At 45.2% G+C, this 18,999-nt stretch overlaps 1 protein-coding gene across 1 annotated transcript in view; it reads left to right on the top strand.

The window, feature by feature from the left end:
* The window catches only part of EMC2 (ER membrane protein complex subunit 2), a 188,750-nt gene extending 174,906 nt beyond the window's left edge, over positions 1–13,844 (top strand). The window contains exon 11 of the mRNA XM_078686879.1: positions 12,873–13,844. Within this exon, the coding sequence (XP_078543005.1) occupies positions 12,873–12,959 (87 nt within the window). The 3' untranslated portion in view covers positions 12,960–13,844. The remainder of the gene's footprint in view (positions 1–12,872) is intronic.
* The last annotated feature ends 5,155 nt before the right edge of the window (positions 13,845–18,999 follow it).

Below are 18,999 nucleotides of genomic sequence, written 5' to 3'. Positions count from 1 at the left end.
AGGAGAGGTCGACAGACCTCCTAGAAATTGCTATAACAGAGGATGTCTGGATCAACCACTTTACAGAGTTATATAAAATAGATGAGTTGGTTGAACCACATATCCTCGATCCCTGGACGTTACAACAGAATGACCTACAGAGACCCCCGGCAGATACATTCCCGCTACAGATATATTTTACACTCCCAGAAATAGAACAGGCCATATTGGAAAGTGCAAATTCTAAAGCTCCCGGAATCCCAATCGACATATTTAAAGATAATATGTCTTTATGGGCCCCCCTTCTTACAAATGTTCTTAATTCTTATACTCTGGAAGGTTTCCCCACAACATGGCAAGAAGCCATTATAATTCCAATCTTCAAAAAAGGAGATAGAATGGACCCAAAATGTTACAGGCCAATTTCCTTGCTTGATTCAATGATGAAGGTAGCTGGAAGAGTATTGTTGAATCAATTACAAGCCTGGGCCACAGGAAATGGAATCCTCTCAAAATTCCAATATGGATTTGTTTCTGGCCTAGGCACGGTAGAGCAATTTCTCAATCTGGCCTTGATTACAAATAAATACGCTGTGGTAAAGAAGAGCAATCTATACATGACTTTTGTTGACTTAAGCTCAGCATTCGATTGCCTCAACCACAGCGTACTTTGGAGCACCCTCATAGAGCTAGGAATCGATGTAAACATACTTGCATTTATAAAGGAATTATACCGAGGGGCGGGGGCAATGGTTCGTTATGGAAAAAATGGAAAATGCACCAAAAATTTCCCTATAAAAAAAGGTGTCCGTCAGGGATGCATCCTTGCCCCGTTTCTTTTTAATTTATATATAAATAGTGAGGCAGACTACCTGGCCAAGCTGGAAGTAGATTATCCCAAAATCAATGGCATGGCAGTTCCAATATTACTTTATGCAGACGATGCTGTCATAATGTCCAGAACGCAATTAGGTCTGCAGAAAGCACTGACTGGTTTTTCCTCATTCATGGGCTTGAGAGGACTCAGGATAAATGTGGGCAAAACCTTTACTATGTGCTGCACCTTAAAAAACAAAGTAGATTGTAATATTTTTAAAATTTCACTAAGATAAGCTTAACGAAATCCTTTACCTACTTGGGTATTGTTTTTAACAGCAGGGGATCATGGAATACAGCCATTAACACATGCAACCTGGCCTTTAGCCGAGAAATAGGTGCTTTAAAGAAGTTTGCCAAAAAAATTGGGCGGTAAGCCGGTCCAGATCCTGCTCAATATTTACGCAGCAAAATGTGTTTCCACTGCGACCTATGGCGCAGGAATCTGGGGCATGGCGGATTTCCATGAGATCCAAATCAGTGAGAATGCCTTTCTGAGATACTTGTTAGCAGTACCTAGATCTATCTCTACCACTATCTGCCACAATGAACTTGCTCTGGTCCACATCACCGACATAATTAAGATAAGTCCAATATTGCTGTGGCACAAGATTTGGACCTCCAATGAAACCGATTTCAGCAAGGATGTCATCAGAGACTGTATGGGTCTAGCTGCTTCACGGACCATACCGTGGCTTTCTTATGTCAGTACATTTTTAAATTCCATAGGGCATTCTGATCTGTTTGAGAACCCCACGTCATGCTCCTTAATTACGAAAAAGGCCCTCAAAGAATGTTGCCTAGGCTTACTTGAAGATAGGCGCTCCTATTTAGAGGGAAATAAGCCAACCATTGCCCATCATCACCTCTTGTTGCACGGAGCTGGCATTCCACTCTATCTATCTCCTCTATACTCCGTCTATACGAGACTATTATTAACACGGATGAGGACCGACTGCTTTTTTAGGCTGATAACATTTCCTACTGTAAATGATTGGTCTGCTAACTTGTTAAATTGCCCTTGTGACAATATTTCAAAGCAATCAAATATCCATTGCATATTATTTTGTAAATATTATGATTGGGGAAGAAAGAGGCATTTGGTTCCGTTGCTAAAATTATGGGGCCTCAGGCAATGCAGACCTGCTCTGACTAAATTATATATGCTTCAGGATGAAATTATCGTGGCTGCAGTAGCTACGTTTCTGAAATACTCAGTAAAATGTAGAGCGTCGATGAACTGAAAACATTTTATAAGCTTTTATATAATATTCTCTGGAAACAGTTTTTTTTAATTATATAAATTTTAACCTAACGTACAATGTATTAAATGACCGGAAATGTTTTTTATTTAAATGTGCTTTTATGGTTTTTTATCTTCAAAAATCGAATAAAGCTATCTTTGAACTGTGGCATCAGTTTCTTCACGTGAATATCTCTGTCTCCTGTAATGGTCATTCAGTGTCTTTCATCTCTTAGCAGAAATGTTGTTCCACACCTTCTTACAAAACTGTTCAAGCTCATTGAATTTTGATGGCATTCATTTAATTACAGCTTTGTTTACATTCAGCCACAACATCTCTTTGGGGTTGAGACTTGGCCATTCCAAAACTCGGATTCTTTTCTTTTTGCTATTCAATTGGCAAGTTAGAGGTGTGTGTCAGGGCCGGCTCTAGGCATGTGCAAGCTGTGCACCTGCACAGGGCCACCAAACCCCAGGGGCCACCACGCCAATATATATCCTTAATATATTAATCCTCTGAGGATGAATACATATTTGCGTGATGGCCCCTGGCAGGGATTTGGCGGCCTCCGGCTCTGTAACACCTTCCTGAGCTCCGGGGGCCTCCGCCCCGCCCGGACCCCCTCTTCTGGGGCCCCCTACCTACGCTCCTTGCCCAGGGCCACCATGAGCCTAGAGCCGGCCCTGTGTGTGTTTTAGATGCTCATCCTTTTGCATGATCTGCTTTTGCCTAAGCTTTAGCAGTTTGCTGCACATTTTCCACTAGAATGCTGTGCTTTAAACAGGAATGAAAAATGTCCTAGCTTTTGTAACTGAAAGTTTCAATTCTATTAAGGACACAGAGGCGAAGATTAGGGATTTCTTTCTTCATTAATCTCAATAGCAGCCATTTCAAAGAACAATAACCATCAACAAAGGATTTTATTTCTCATGAAACCTAGAGAAAAACATGAATTTCCAATGTTACAATGTCTGTCCAATCAGGAGATGTTATGGTTCTGTTTAATCTTTACTTTTCACCAGAAATGTTTTGCATTACTATCACACAACTGCATTTTAGTCTGATCTTGACAGAAGACATTGTTTCTGGAGTTATGTGGCTCATTGTGATGGTGTTTTGCAAACGTAAGCTGTGTTTGTGGCTAGAATGATGACTGTTACAGAACCTGTTGACCCAGTATTGATGTTTTACCACAAACCTAAATTCTTCAGACCAGTCAAACTGATTAAGTTCCTTGCCAGATGTTTGAATATTTTCATTTTTAGTGGTTTTAGTTATGCTTGTTTGCCCATTGCCTTTGGTGTCAAATCTAAACTTATCAGGCTGTGTTGAGCTGCTAGGTGGCTCATGGAAATATCTGTTGCTCTCCTTTATGTGCATTACACCCATGTACAGATGTCCTACTTGGGAGATGCCAAGCTCCAGAGTCTCAAGGAGTGGATGCCTGCTCAGTTTCTTAAATTAAACCGTTGGATTTCTGGTAAGGAGGGCCCACACCACGGTTTTTACTGGTGCAATCGTTAGTTACTGAGCATGGTTTAAACCGAATATCTCCTAAGCTTATTTTGAAGGCCAAATCTCTTGCTGTTGTTTTGTATTCTGAACTCAAAATGAGTGAACATATTTAGCTTCTCCCTGGTGCGTATACATTGGCTGAAGAATATCCAGAGGTGTATTCTAACTGAAGTTCACTGCACAACAGTTTAAACTCTAGTCATTTCATCATTGCACTGCTAGACTGTTGGAGAGCAGTTTTGAATATTGTGTCCAAGACATCTATGGCCCTAACACAATTGGTGGTTCATCGTACCATTCTTCTGGCAGCGTTTGATCATGTGCGCCCCCGTTAGGCAAACACTTCACTGTATTTAGCTAATATTATGTCCTTGAGTTTTCCAAAACCTTAAAAGAAAGAGCTTATTATAAAGCTGACCTTACGACATGGCATCTTCAGGTATGTCAAACAAGTGTAGGCAAAGCCAGTGGATCTGGGTTGCTCTTTGAGTCTTTACTAAACCATTAAAACCTGCTGTAGTAAAAACTCTAAACAAAACGATTGCTTTCCGTATACAATGCATCTATGAGAAAAGTTATATGCGTAATGATTCAAGGTACTTTCGAGACGCAAAATAGACACGTGTGCCTTGCAATGCAGGTACTCCACAGGAAGCCAGCCAATAACACAAGGTGTGTGAGTAATATTCCTCTGGATGGATCCAAGCCCAAACTATATTTTAAAGCAGTAGTTCTTTTAAACAAGCTGTACTCTCAAGTCAAACCTAAAAATCTGAGATTAGATTGTCATGATCTTTTTTTCTAGATCTTGTTTTATATTGGGTGTTTTCATAGTCTTTTTCCATTTGTGATTGAATAGCTAAGTTTCTGAACCTGATCATCCAAAGCAGACATGCAACTTGAGTAAACTCAAACGTATGATCTAGTGTTAATATTTTTGTTTAAAATACTCTTGTAACATTTGTTGGAAATTGTACTCCCCGGAGATCATTACTTCAAAGACTGGCTTTATTTCTTTACATATTTGGAATCTTGAGATTCCGATTGAGTCTAAGTGATGCTGCCACCTTTATAGGGATTTCAAAGCTAGATACTTCAGTAATATTTTGGCCCTGAATGCAGCTTGGATCCCTGGTAGGGCACAATTTCAGAAACCCATACCTAATCTGCGTATAATATTGATGATATTAAGAGGCCACAGCATTTCTTTCCTTGTTAAACTGAGCTGGCAGGTCATGTGGAGATGATGTGGTATTTATTATCTCTCTGCCGCCCTTAGCCTCGTCTTTGCTACCTTTGCCCCTTCCATGCTTGTGATGAACAGCCTGAGCTGCATTCTGCTGTCTCTGCATCCCAGCCGTCACCAGCCTGTGAGGACGTACAGCCTTGGGGAAAGCTGAAAAGTAACCCCCTTGTTATATTGAAGTATTTTTTTTAAGTTTATTAGTTTTAAACTAGCACAGCATGTACATATCACAAGTACACTTTACAATGCGAAAGCGTCCATCTGAACAAACAGCCCCTCCACCCCGTACCCCCCTTTCTGCAGTCCATAACAGATACAATTTGGTGTCCTTATCTGAACAGCTAAGCACAGCAGTGCAGCATGATCTCATGTGGCTTAGAACCAAAAACAAATAAAAACAAATCAATATCATGACACTATTTGGGCCGATGAGTCCCCCAGTACCTGCAATGTCACTCAGTTTGCTCACTTCGTGCCAATATGTATTTCCGCAGCGGGGCCCAAATGTCTTTAGGTCTAGATGCTTTCGGCAGCTCTTCCATATAGAGTTCCAATTGTTCTTGGCAGTACACCATGTCTGTAAGCCATTTGGCAGATCGTGGGCTCTGACGCCCATCCCACGTGAATAGCACACGCCTTTTGGCCAGCAGCAGCGCCACTCTCACAAAGCGACCCAATACACCGTTGACCCCGGCACATACCCCAACAAACACTCCAGGGGCGTGCACTCCAGCGAATGGCCAATCATGGTATAGAGCAGCTCAACCACCTCCTTCCAATACAAGTACACCCTTCGACATTGCCAGGCTAGATGAAGGAAGTCGGCCCCTTCCTGTCCTCATCATCTACAGCAATCTGTTTCTCTAAGCCCCATTCTGTGAAGTTTCTTAGGGGTATGATAGATCTGGTGTAAGAACTTTAGGTGAATAATGCGTAGGTTACTATTAGACGACAGCCTCCCTCTCACCGTACAAATCTGCTCCCAAATGTCTACTGTAATCTGTGGGTCCGTGATCTTATTCCACCTCCCCAGGCTTTTATCTTCAGGGAGCACCGTCTCTTCCTGCACCACCCTGTAAAGCCTGGTGAGCAGGTGTTTCTTGGATGCAGCTACTATAACCATCTGCAGAGCCTTGGACACTTCTGGCTCCTCTGGAAAGCAAGTATAATGATACCTGACAGCTCTGCGCAGCCTATAGCAAGTGTACGTAAACAATGGAGTAGGGTTAGATCTGTAGCTCAGATCAGCCCCGGTAAGATATGTCCGCTCTCTATATAGGTCGCCCACCATAGAGATACCTGCCTCCCTGAGCGAGCGAATCGGGCCGCGCTCACTCGCCACCGAAATAGAAGCATGTCCTTCAATGCTCATAGCCGGAGCGTACAAGGGCAGTCTATTCGTCCGCCTGCCAATTTCTTGCCATGCCTAGACCGTGACATCAATTGTATTGATCTCTGATCTAGGCGTTTGCCTGTGGACATGTGTGATGACGCTTTTCAAAGGCACAGTGCCCGCATCTCCCTCCTCAACCGCCTCATGAGGAATAAAGCCATGTGGGCGAAACCAAAAAAATGCATATTGAGCTTGTCCACATAAGTAGTACATAAATAAATGCGGGGCACCAAACCCCCCCTTGTCGAAGGGCAATGTCAGCATGGCCCAGCTAATTCTCGGAGGTTTCGCCCCCACACCAAACGGAGTAATTGAGTCTGCACAGTTTTGAAAAATTGTTTGTTCAATCGAACGGGGATGTTACAGAATAAATACAAAAACCTAGGGAGTATCACCATTTTTATCACCGCAATGTGATCTGCTAGCGAAAGGGGCAATCCCACCCATCGGTCGACTCGCTGTACCAGATCTGTATAGGCCCTCCCGTAGTTTTCTCAGACCACAGTCACAGGATCATGATGGATCCAAACGCCCAGATACTTCACTGGGTCCTCCGTCCACACTAAGGAATATTCCACTTGAGGTGACACTGTGGCAGGTGTGAGAGGGATGAGTACAGACTTCTCCCAATTGATGTGCAACCCTGAAAATAAACCAAATCTGATATATTCCCAGATAACCTGTGACAAGTATGTCTGCGGCTCCCGGACGTAAAGGACCATGTCGTCCCCGTAAGCAGATATTCCCACCGGTCGATTGTTAAAATTCAGAGCGGCTGCCCTATGAACTTGGCGAATTTTACATGCATTGGGCTCCAAAATGATGACAAAAAGAAAAGGAGACAACGGGCACCCCTGTCTAGTGCCACGCTGGATAGCCAGCGGAGCTGAGGTGAGCCCTCCCACCCTCACCGATGCGACAGTGTATAAGACCTGTATCCAACGGACGAACACAGGAGGAAAGCCCATTCTGTACAGGATAGATATCATGTACTTCCATTCGATCGAATCAAACGCCTTGGCCGTGTCCAATAACACGGCCCCGGCAGGCAACTCCGGGTTGAGAACATGGAACATGGCAAATATCGTTCGGAGACTCCAAGACGTAGAGCGGTCTGGAATAAAACCAGATTGATCCGGTAAAACCAGAAGAGGCATCAGAGGGTGCAACTTAGTGGTCAACACCTTGCCGAGAATCTTCGCATCAATATTGATCAAGGATAAGGGGCGATAGGACCCGCACCGTGTGGGAGACTTATCCCTTTTCAGCAACGCGATGATCAGTGCCTGCCTCAGCGAGGGCGGGAGATAGCCCACCTCATGCGCCTCTGCGTACATCGGCAGAATGTGCGGCGTGAGGAGATCAGCATATTGCTTATAGAATTCTGCTGTCAGTCCTTCAGGCCCTGGGGCTTTTTTATTAGGCATTGACAAAATTCGCCTCCTTTATATCCACCTCATCTATGGGAAGGCTAAGGTACTTTCTGTGCACATCCGAGAGCCAGGCGCTCGACGTATCAGCCAGATAATTCTGCAATGCGGATTCAGACATAGCCCCCCGGGAGGTATAAAGTGTCTCCTAAAATGTGCGAAATTGTGCTAGTATATCTTCATTAGAAAAATGGTCATCACCCATATCATCCGCTATATGGTCTCTCAGAGGGGCATCGGTTCTACATCGAATTCGGCCGGCCAGCACCCTACCTGGCCTACCACCCTCCACATATGCCCTCGCCACATACCTCTTCGATAGATATTTTATCTCCGTATTCGCTAAGGAGTTGTACTCTTCAATATATTCTCTAATGTGTGTTACTGTTTCAGGGGAGGGCGAAGCATCATAATGAGCTTCCAATTCTCGCAGCCTACCCTCAATCCACTGTAATTGTCCCCTCAAATCCCGTAGGATTCCCGCCGACGTGCTTATGCACTCCCCCCTAAACGTAACCTTGAAGGCTTCCCAAAGGGTAGCAGCACTGTCAACTGTGCCCACATTAAAATCAAAATATTGTATGATAGCCTTCCGGATAGTGTCCTCATACACAGGATCTAGGAGGGAGTCCGCTCGAAATCGCCAAGTGAAGGGGTGGCGTACATTAAGTGGAACCACTATTTGAAGTATGACTGGATTGTGATCCGAGAGGGTCCTCGGCAATATGCAGACTTTCTCCACCCACCCATTAGCTACACCATCTAGTAACCAATAATCCAGACGAGACCATGTATTATAAGCAGGAGTGATATGTGTGCCCTCTAAGACTCCCCCCCCATGTCGCAGACGCCGGGAATCAACCAGCCCCATCTCTTCCATAAAATCATGGACACAACGCGCTACTTTAACCATGCGTGTGCCAGTGGAGGTGGATTTATCTAATTGTGGATTAAGATGTGTGTTTAGATCCCCACCGAACAGTATCGCCGCCTCTGGTCATGTGCCCAGCACCTGAAACAATGTCAAAAATGATGCCGGCTCATCAGCCACTGGCCCATATACATTCACAATGGTCACCAGCACTCTCCCCAATTTTCCACACACCATCACCCCTCACTATCTACACTAGTGTCAATCGATTTAAACTGCGTCCCTCTCTTGATTAAAATAAGAACCCCACGTGCATAGTTAGAATAAGAGGAAGCCAGACGGAAGGATGCCCATCTTCGTGCTACCGAGCCCTCAGTGTGCTTGGTCAAGTGGATCCCCTACAGGAGAGCAATGTGCGCACCATGCCTATCCAAATGTGCTAACACTTGCCTAGTCTTCTTGTTTGTGTTCAGGCCACGAACATTCCAGGTAATACAATTTTACCTCTCACCTGCCATTAGAAAAACCACAATACAGTCTTAGGCTTGCATCGACCCAGAGCAAAAAAAATATTACCACATGTGCACCATACTGCAGAAAAATAGCACTATCACAAATCCAATCTCGCAAGCAGAAAGAAAGCCTTCCCCCCCATCTCCCCGCCCACTTTGGCAACCCCAATCCGCCCAAGACATGAATCACCCGTCTCCCCTGTCCCAACATCAACAATAGAAAACATCGTACTTGGTGGGTCATACCCAACGTGGACTGTAGCGTCTAAATCCACTCCCAACACCAGAGGGGAGGGGGCCACCGCGCCCATTGAAATAGAACCCTCCCTCAGGACCAGCCCCCAGGTGTCAATACAGTTATTATCCAGGGAGCAATCACCCTGCAAACATCATAACCCATTCCAACCAAAATGTTAGACAATCACACATCCCCCCACACTATAAACAAACCCAGGCGTAGGCAACAGGTTTCCTGAGGCATAATATCCAGTCCTGAACAATCCCCTGGATACCCCAGTATCAACAATCGTAGCCCTGGAGCCCAGAACTCAATCAACAAAATATCCAGTGAAAATCAAAGCAGAACATAGTTACGAAATTAGGACATTGCTAGAAATCAGCCCTCTACATCTGATGTGTTGATAGGTGATTTTCGTCGTCGTTGCAGAGATTTAGCGTAAGCCATTGCCTGTTTTGGTGTTGCAAAGATTTTACCCCCCTCAAACTCCCCAATGCGCAGCCTCGCTGGATAAAGCATGGCATAAGGGATCCTCTCTTGCTGGAGCAGCCGCTTCACATTTTGGAATTCCTTCCCTGCCGCCTGTACCTGCGTGGTAAAATCCGAATAAAATGAAAGGGGATTATTTTGGTATGTGATCTTGCCCTTCTGTCTGGTGATACATAGTACAGTGTCCCAATCCCTGTAATTCAATAAACAAACAATTATAGGTCGCGGCGGAGTACCAGGAGGTGGGCGAGCCGCCAGCGACCGGTGAGCTCGCTCGACCGCAAACATGGGGGCCAGCTCATCCGCACCACATACTTCCCGGAGCATAGTCTCGATGTAATCCTCTAGGCGTCCCACATTTGTAGATTCTGGCAGGCCTAACACGCGGATAATATTGCGTCTCGATCTCGCCTCAATGTCCTCATTTTTTGCTTTTATGACCGCGAGGAGCTTCGTAATATGTCTGACGTTTTTTCTGCTACTTGTTGGAGCCCATCCTCTGCGTCAGTTATCTGCTGTTCTTCCTCCCCTCAACGCGCCACCTGTTTGTCCAGCTTCGCAGAGAACTGGTCCATACGACCATTTAGGGCTTCAATCTTCCCGTCTATCGCCTGCAGACTAGATTGTATAGCAGCCAGAGATTTCTCCAAATTTGAAGGGCCCTACAAAGCGGCGTCCAACTCAGAGTCAGAAGCCGCATTGTGGGCCAGTTTACCACCCTTACGGAGCTCAAACATTAGCCTCGGCTGAGATTTATCCACTTGTCCATCCTCAAACACACACTGTCGATCGGCAGTAATAAGTAGCCCAGCAATGTCCTCTTCACTCAAAGCGTTCCAAGCTGCCCCACACGCCTCCACACTACACAGTCAAATAGGCCTCTAGGACTCTCCGCAGACCCCTAGCCCTCCTCCGCAGACCATCGCCGGGATCCCCTGCCACACGGTAATGAGATGGGCCCACACGTCCCCATCCTTGCCAGGTCAAATTCGGAGAAGCTCACCCCGGGTGGCAGGCCCACAGGTAGTCGCACACAGTGAAGGCCCCTGCAGCCTCGCCCGTCCTCACCTCACCAGAGGCCACCTCCTAGCAAAGCAACACAATATGAAAGCTGCAGGGCCAGTACATTTTCTGGAAGGACCAGTACCAAGGACACTTCGTCTTCGGTGTCCGATTGCCACTCCTCCAATGCAGCGCCCACAGTACTTATCCTTCCCCACCACACACAGCGCTGCCAACCATGCAAGTAGTCTTGGAGATTCAGGCCTCTTCCACAAGCTGCGCAACTCCTAGAATCTGCAGTCTCTCAGTCATTTGCTGGCACACCATGCGATGGGCTGCTCCCACATGCAGCCTCGGGCGGGTATGTGGCAATGTGCAATCTACACCGTCAGCTTCGGCCCCCCAGGCAAGCACATCAGCCGAGGCCCAGATCTCGAAGCATAGATCAAACGCGGCCGCTCACGCAGTTCCACAGCCCGGCACACCCAGACACTTCCCAGCGCGGTCAAAATCGACACCAGCTCCCCTGCCGACGTCAACTTATCTGCCGCTGGCGGGTCCTCTCAGGCGCGGGCCTCCACCGTGGTATCGTGCAGGGAATCCAGCTCGCCGCAGCAACCAGGGGCACAGGAGGAGAACGATCCTCCGCTCTCTCTGCACACCCCCGCCGGATCGTAACGTGGCCGGCCCAGCACCACCACGTTCATCCGCCTCTCATGCAGCTCGTCGCACCCAGGCAGCTCAATCGGGCTCCGTGGCTGGCAGGTCAGTGTGTCAGCAACACGCTCCCATCAGAAATTTCGGTCGGCTGGCCCAGGCAAGGTAGGATTATGCAGGATTGTAAACGGGGGCCGGCAGAGCAGCACTACAGCGTTGCCATCTTGCCGGACCCCAAGCCACGCCCCCCCGTTATATCGAAGTATATTGTTGCGGAAATGTTAAGAATGGGATGTGTCCAAGCATTTCATTTTATTCCCAGTAACATTATAACTATGCTTATACCAGATTACATTTATAGCTATGAATGTACTAGCCAACATTTTAAGAACTGGCCTTCTTTCATTATTTAAATCCTAGCTACAGTTTTTGGGACTTTGGCCCTATTATTATTTTGGTCAATCTATTGGGTAAATGAGTAGTTTGGTTTAAAGTGAGAATTGAGCATTACAGGCATTTACACCCTCAGCAATTAAGTGTTCGAGGCACATTTACGGAGAAACTGACATTTAAAGTAAATTTAAAACTTGAATTATTATCTGCTTCATTATCACAGAGTTTTTATTCTCTGGAGGATAAATGAGTTTGCTTTGCTTGACTCCAAAACTGTAACCTGTTGGTTATATGCAGATATCCAAAGCTGGGACTCAGCCCACTGAACTAGTTCACTTGCCTTAAGCGTGCCCATATCAGTTGCTATTCGATGAACTTGCCCTACCTCTGCTTCTAGTCAGTGACAACCCATACACCTATCACTACTATGAGTGGGTTATTCTTGGCTCCATCCCTTCCTCTTTCTCCTCAGTGTGTTATTGAAACCATCTCTCCAGGTCTAGGGCGCCAATCTTCATAGGGGTTCTTGCGCTCCTTACGTTAAGGGCCTTTGCACAGCAACAGCCCTCTACATTTACTCTAGTGATTTAGTTTAAAGTTGTGCTAATCATTTTTAACCTGTTGAAATTGCTGTATTAACACCCTTTCAGCCCCTTCAGTGCCCCTCCATCTACCTTTCCACCCATGTATATTTTCTCTGCAGTGATAGACTCGCAGTGATGCGTTCATTATAAATCATTTGGTTTCAAGTTGTAGATTGTAGAAATAGCAACAACAAAATCTTTACTGTGGTATATGCTTTTAAAAACTATTTATTGAAAGGCAATATTTAAAATGACGTCTTTCTGTTTTGTATGGAACAATGGGAAGTATACGAGTGTGGTCCCTGCTCTTTCATTTGTATTTGGTTTATGTTTACGACTTTTCCTTGCCAATTGTATCAGAATAAATATTTTAGTTTGACTTTTTTTTATGTTTTTGACCAAAAGTGGTTGCTAAAGCATTTAATTTCATCTCCCTATTTTAGTTTGCAGGTCGGAGTAAAAAGGAAACAAAGTACTCTTTAAAGGCAGTAGAAGACATGCTGGAAGCTCTTCAAATTACACAGTCCTAATTCGGATACCCTTAAGAGAATCTCTGAAATCCTGGTTCCAGACAGCATTTGTACTAAGTTATTTCTGAATAAGCATGTTTATTTTTGTATTTGCCATGGGGAATATGTAAGATTTTCAAAGACTGTCTTTCTAACTCAGAGTCGATGTAAAGTCAGTCCACGGTTATGACATGTTTCAGTTGCCTTGTCACAATTTCCTACTTAAAAAATCAATACCAGCCGTTGTAGGAGCCAGGATCTCTCAAATATTCTCTGTGAAAGCAAATGGGTCCTTCTAATAATACTGTTTAAAATGTGTGATTTATGTTATTGCCTTGACATTATCCCTTCTTACAGATTACCCAATCTGTCATTATTTTGGTTGTTTCGAGCTGCACCTGAAAATGTCCTTTTCGAGTCATTAAATTATCGCAAAAACCTGTTTATTTAACTGGAAAATTACATTAGATTTTAGGAAATTGTTGAACATTTTCAAAAGATTATTAAGCACTCTGTTTTATTTTTTATTATTCAAGCACATTTGTGTACCAAATCCACAGGGTTATGGACAGGAATACTCACATTGTAAAGGTCTTTTGTAACATAGCGTAAATCATTATTTATATATAAATATCATTTTAGTATTCAAAAAGTTCTAGATCCTATTTCCCTCCTGAATGTTGAATTGACACCTTGATCAAAAGGTATAAAGGCTCTGCCTATTTCTAGATAACACATTTGATTGAAGTCTACAGCTGCATTATTGTTTTATGTCCTGGTACCCTTACCATTGTACATCAATCATGCAGCATTAATAGAACACGCGGTGTATTGATATGAAAATGCACTCACTTGATAGTCTAATAAAAGTTAATCAGTGCAAACTGAATGAATACCAAATTAAAATACTGCGTCGTATTTGTATTCTCTGGATATTTTAATGTACAATTGTAGAATCGACTTGCATAAAAAAATGATTCATGTATATAGGTATGTCATATCTGTATACCGTAAACCTATCTAAAAGGTAGCAGAGCACTGTACAAGGTCATAGGAATGCATACAGCCAATGAGAGGTGGTAGAAGTAACTGGATTCTGGGAGCAGAATTGTGCTGTTATTGCATTGTGACGTAGTGTTGCTTAAGGAGTTCTTTCTTCAACTGTTTCCTAAATTGGAGCAGAGTTGGGTCATTCGTCATGGATACAGTCATGTTGCTTAAGATCCTGGGTGCAAGGGTGCATACATTTAAAAGGCCTGCTGCTTTGTTTTTATTTTCTTCTTTTTTACACTTCTTAGCCTCCAGTCAGATGGTGGTCTGACTGCAGGTGTGCAGAATAATTTCTCTCCTTCAGTAGACACTTTGTTTTGTTAATGTTTATGCCCAATCTCTTGTGGGAATATTGAGTCACCCTGTTTTGTTGTACTGAACTCCCAGTGGGCGCAGCATCAGGGGAACCTTCCTGACATGGTCCAGATCTCAGAAGGAACTGCAAAAGACCTGTAGTGGTGGCTGACGAACTGCGATTGGGTCAGTGGCAGATGTCTCTCCTTTCCACAACCGGAGCTTACTGTAGTGACCCGCTTTCAAGAGGCTTTGCATCTCCAGCCATGGCTGAAACACCAGATCATATCCATAGTGGTACAACACCTAGTGGGCTCTCTGAACGACAGAGTAGACTAACTCACCCGTCGATGCCTAGCGAATTATGAATGGCATCTCAATCCATAGGTGGCGCAAGGTTTTTTCCTAGAGTGGGGAGCTCCTTGATTAGATCCGTTCACCTCTACCTTTTACAAGGCAGCTCTCAGTTGGAGATGCTTTTCAACTCAAGTGGAGCTCTGTCCTCCTGTATGCCCTTCCGCGAATACTAATCCTGCCCAGAGTTCTCAAGAAGATAAAGTACTTCCGGCCCAATGCATTCTTGTAGCTCTGGATTCTGCACGGAGAGTCTGGTATCCCGAGCTGGTAAGCCTGAGCATTGGTCTTTCCCTTAGGCTGCCTCTTCGAGAGCATCTTATGTCATAGCAGCAGGGTAGGGTTTTGCACCAGAACCTGAAAACGCTTTGCTTTCATGCATAGAAGTTGAGCAGGAACAGTTGACAGCTTTCGACCTTCCGCCCATAGTCTGCAATGTTATCTTGGCAGCCGTCCATGGTATTACTCTCTTTTGCTGCCATTGACATTTCGCAATACCACTTAGCCACTTCTTTCTTCTTTATTAAAATGTCTTCCAACTCCGTTTCTACGGTGCTAGGCTCACAGCCGAATCTTGGGTTTCAAACCATGCGGACAGTAGATAGTATTTAAATCTGGTCAGGCCAGATCTTAGAAGCATTCTCTAGCCATCCCAAGACAAATGTATCCCCCTCCTTTATCTGCCCCCTTTTTAAATCCCAGTATATCTCAGTGGGCTGGCTAATTAGCCCTTCAAAAAGTTTTGCGTTCCTGAAGAGTCCCAGATTGGAGCTATCTTGTAGTATGGTGTACCCTTAAATAAAACGCTACATTCAAGCCATAACCTGGCCATGGATCTTAAACATTTCAACCTCACTTTTTGAAAAACTTAGGGGGCCTCGTTCATGGGCTTTCTAACATTGTTTCAGATATAACCCCCACATGTCTCATATGGGCAAGAAAACCACATCCTCCAGTTTTTCGTTTGAAACTCACAGCAATAAAGCTGGGTGCCAGGGAAAGCTAAGCCACCGTTTTCTTATCTCCTTCTAAGCTTCTTCCATGATAGTCTTATACCCTTGGTAGCCCATATCAAGATGGGTATTCTCCCTTGAATCTTATCTAGAGTTTCCTTCTCAAACATAATGGGAATATTGTCAAATAAATAGGGGAGTTTAGTCAGGGTTGGCATCTTTGCCAAAGCTTATATTGTGATATATTGTGCACTTTTTTCTTTAAATCTCTCCACTGCAAACAAAACAACATAAATATAAAACATTGCCATTTACTATGGCAATAGCTCCAACTCCAACAAATGCGGGACCTATTGCACTTCCAATGCTTATTATACATATGGTACCCCTAGGGTAGGTCTTGGACAACTCAAAGGGCAGGGCTCAGTGTATTTTAAAGGCAGGATATGTACTTTTAAGTTTTACATGTCCTGGTAGTGAACAACTTTCACATTTGTTTTTCACTACTACAAGGGCTATCTCACAAATAGGATAACATTGGGATTACCTTAGTCCATTGTTCAAGTGTAATTCCAAATTGTGAAGAGATAGACTTTCCAAGTTTGGTGTCCCTGGAATCACAATTTAAATTCAAACTCATGGTAAAGTTGGATTTTAAATTGCAGTCCTGAAAATGCCACTTTTAGAAAGTTAGATTATGCCTGCATGTTTTATTCAACTTTTCAATCACCAGCTGTATGCCTATTCCGGGCTTTGTACAACGGCACATATTTATATCGGTGAATCCATTATGGAGTAAACATGATATATACGGACTAAATGCATTTCGAGCCATTGAGGCTCTTCATCATGGGTGTCTAAAACAGAATGAAAGAAACAGTTCAACTGACCAATCAATGTAAGCAAAATAACACAAATATACAGAAACAGTCACATAACTCTCAATGTCTTGACCCACTGGCCTCAGCGACCTTCCCATAACCCAGACCAAACTGAATCACGTACACCAGCTGGCTGGATGTGATGGAGGAGCTGGACCCCGCCTCACATCTGAATAGACTGTGTCTGGTCCCCCCACAAAGTGCTGCATAACCCCCTATTGTGAACCTGGACCCAGGGCAGGAAGTAAAAGACCTATATGCACTTCAAAGGCATGTCTTTGAAGTCTCCCCCACTTCGAAGGCGCAACTTAGACACCACCGCTTCAGTACACTTCTTGACCTATGAAGACTGGCAGGAAGGAGGACAGCCACTCTGCTGGACTGCTCCTTTGCTGAACTCCTACCTTGCTGTGCTTGCTGTTCCCCTGCCTGGGTGAGAAGGACTGGACCTGCATGACTTGACCCCAGAGTGACTCCACGGGCTAGCTAGCTGACTCTCCTGATCTGAGATCTCAAGGACATAAAAGACGTCCAACCACTCTGTTTTCACACCTGGACTCAGCCATCTGTGGGCCTGCCCTGCCAAGTGGTGCCACTCAAGTCCTGGATTCTTGGAAGTGGGCCTAAGGTGCTTGTTCCAGTGAAACTGATGAATCTGCTGTCAACTGATGCATAGCCACTGCTGCATGGTTCAGAACCGAAGAATCGCCTCTGCTGCACAGACCAGAAATAGTGCATCACGTCTCAATCAATCAATCATGACATTTGTAAAGCGCACTTCATACCCATGAGGGTCTCAAAGCGCTGGGGTGAGGGGAGGGTGCTGCTAGTGATCGAAGAGCCAGGTCTTGAGGAGTCTTCTGAAGGCTATTAGGTCTTGGGTCTGCCGTAGGTTGGTGGGGAGGGTGTTCCAGGTCTTGGTGGCGAGGTTATGTTATGTTATGTTACATACTTTTGTATTGCGCACAGCTGCCCCAGCTAAGGGGCGTCCTGGCGCATGGCAGGTAATATGCAACACCTACAGGGAACACAACAGAAGGAGAGACAAAGGCGAATTATTAAAACAAAAGAGTTTTTAAAGCTTTACGAAAAGCTAAAAGATCATCTAGCAGCCGCATCTCTACTGGAAGAGAATTCCAGAGCTCGGCCGCTCTGACCCGGAAGGATCGGCCACCGACCCGACACAGCCTGTATCGGGGGATCACAGTAAGTGCTTGGCCCAAAGATCTCAGGGACCGGGTAGGCACATACCAGGATAGAAGGTCCGCAAGAATTTGAGGACCCCCACCCCTCAAAATCTTGAACGCCAAACACAGCACTTTAAACTGGATTCTTGCCCTGATAGGCAACCAATGCAGTGATCTCAATGTGCCGGAGACGGAACATGTTCCAGGTAAGCCAACAATGGCTCTCGCCGCGGCATTCTGAACGCGTTGGAGGCGGGTAACCTCAGCCAGATTGGACCCTACCAGAAGAGAGCTAGCATAGTCCAGGCGAGATAACACTGTAGCCTGGACTATCAGCTGCCTGGTACGATGGTCAAAAAACTTCAGGACGGGACGCAGCGACCGTAGGATACCAAAGCAACAGGCCGCGGTTTTCTTCGAATGGCCCACAAAACTGAGGGAGGGGTCCATCCATACTCCTGGGAGAAGGATCTGCCGCCGGAGGTCGTTCTTCGGATGCGGGGGACAGTGGCGAGGCTGGCGGAACGGAGCCGTCGGGTGGGGGAGTAGAAGTTGAGTCGTCTGTTGAGGTATGCTGGGCTGGTCTTGTGGAGAGCTTTGTGTGTGCGTGGATGAGGAGTTTGAAGGTGATCCTCTTGTTGACAGGGAGTTAGTGCAGGTCTCTCAGGTGGGGTGTGATGTGGCTGCGGCGGGGGATGTCGAGGATCAGACGTGCCGAGGCGTTCTGGATGCGTTGCAATCGTCTCAGGATCTTGGTCGACGTTCCTGTGTTGATTAGATCCGTTCACCTCTACCTTTTACAAGGCAGCTCTCAGTTGGAGATGCTTTTCAACTCAAGTGGAGCTCTGTCCTCCTGTATGCCCTTCCGCGAATACTAATCCTGCCCAGAGTTCTCAAGAAGATAAAGTACTTCCGGCCCAATGCATTCTTGTAGCTCTGGATTCTGCACGGAGAGTCTGGTATCCCGAGCTGGTAAGCCTGAGCATTGGTCTTTCCCTTAGGCTGCCTCTTCGAGAGCATCTTATGTCATAGCAGCAGGGTAGGGTTTTGCACCAGAACCTGAAAACGCTTTGCTTTCATGCATAGAAGTTGAGCAGGAACAGTTGACAGCTTTCGACCTTCCGCCCATAGTCTGCAATGTTATCTTGGCAGCCGTCCATGGTATTACTCTCTTTTGCTGCCATTGACATTTCGCAATACCACTTAGCCACTTCTTTCTTCTTTATTAAAATGTCTTCCAACTCCGTTTCTACGGTGCTAGGCTCACAGCCGAATCTTGGGTTTCAAACCATGCGGACAGTAGATAGTATTTAAATCTGGTCAGGCCAGATCTTAGAAGCAT

This window comes from Lissotriton helveticus, chromosome 4_1, assembly GCF_964261635.1.
Source record: "Lissotriton helveticus chromosome 4_1, aLisHel1.1, whole genome shotgun sequence".
Taxonomy (NCBI): Eukaryota; Metazoa; Chordata; class Amphibia; order Caudata; family Salamandridae; genus Lissotriton; species Lissotriton helveticus.
Note: the sequence above shows the minus strand (reverse complement) of the source record. Positions and strands in the feature narration are given on the sequence as shown.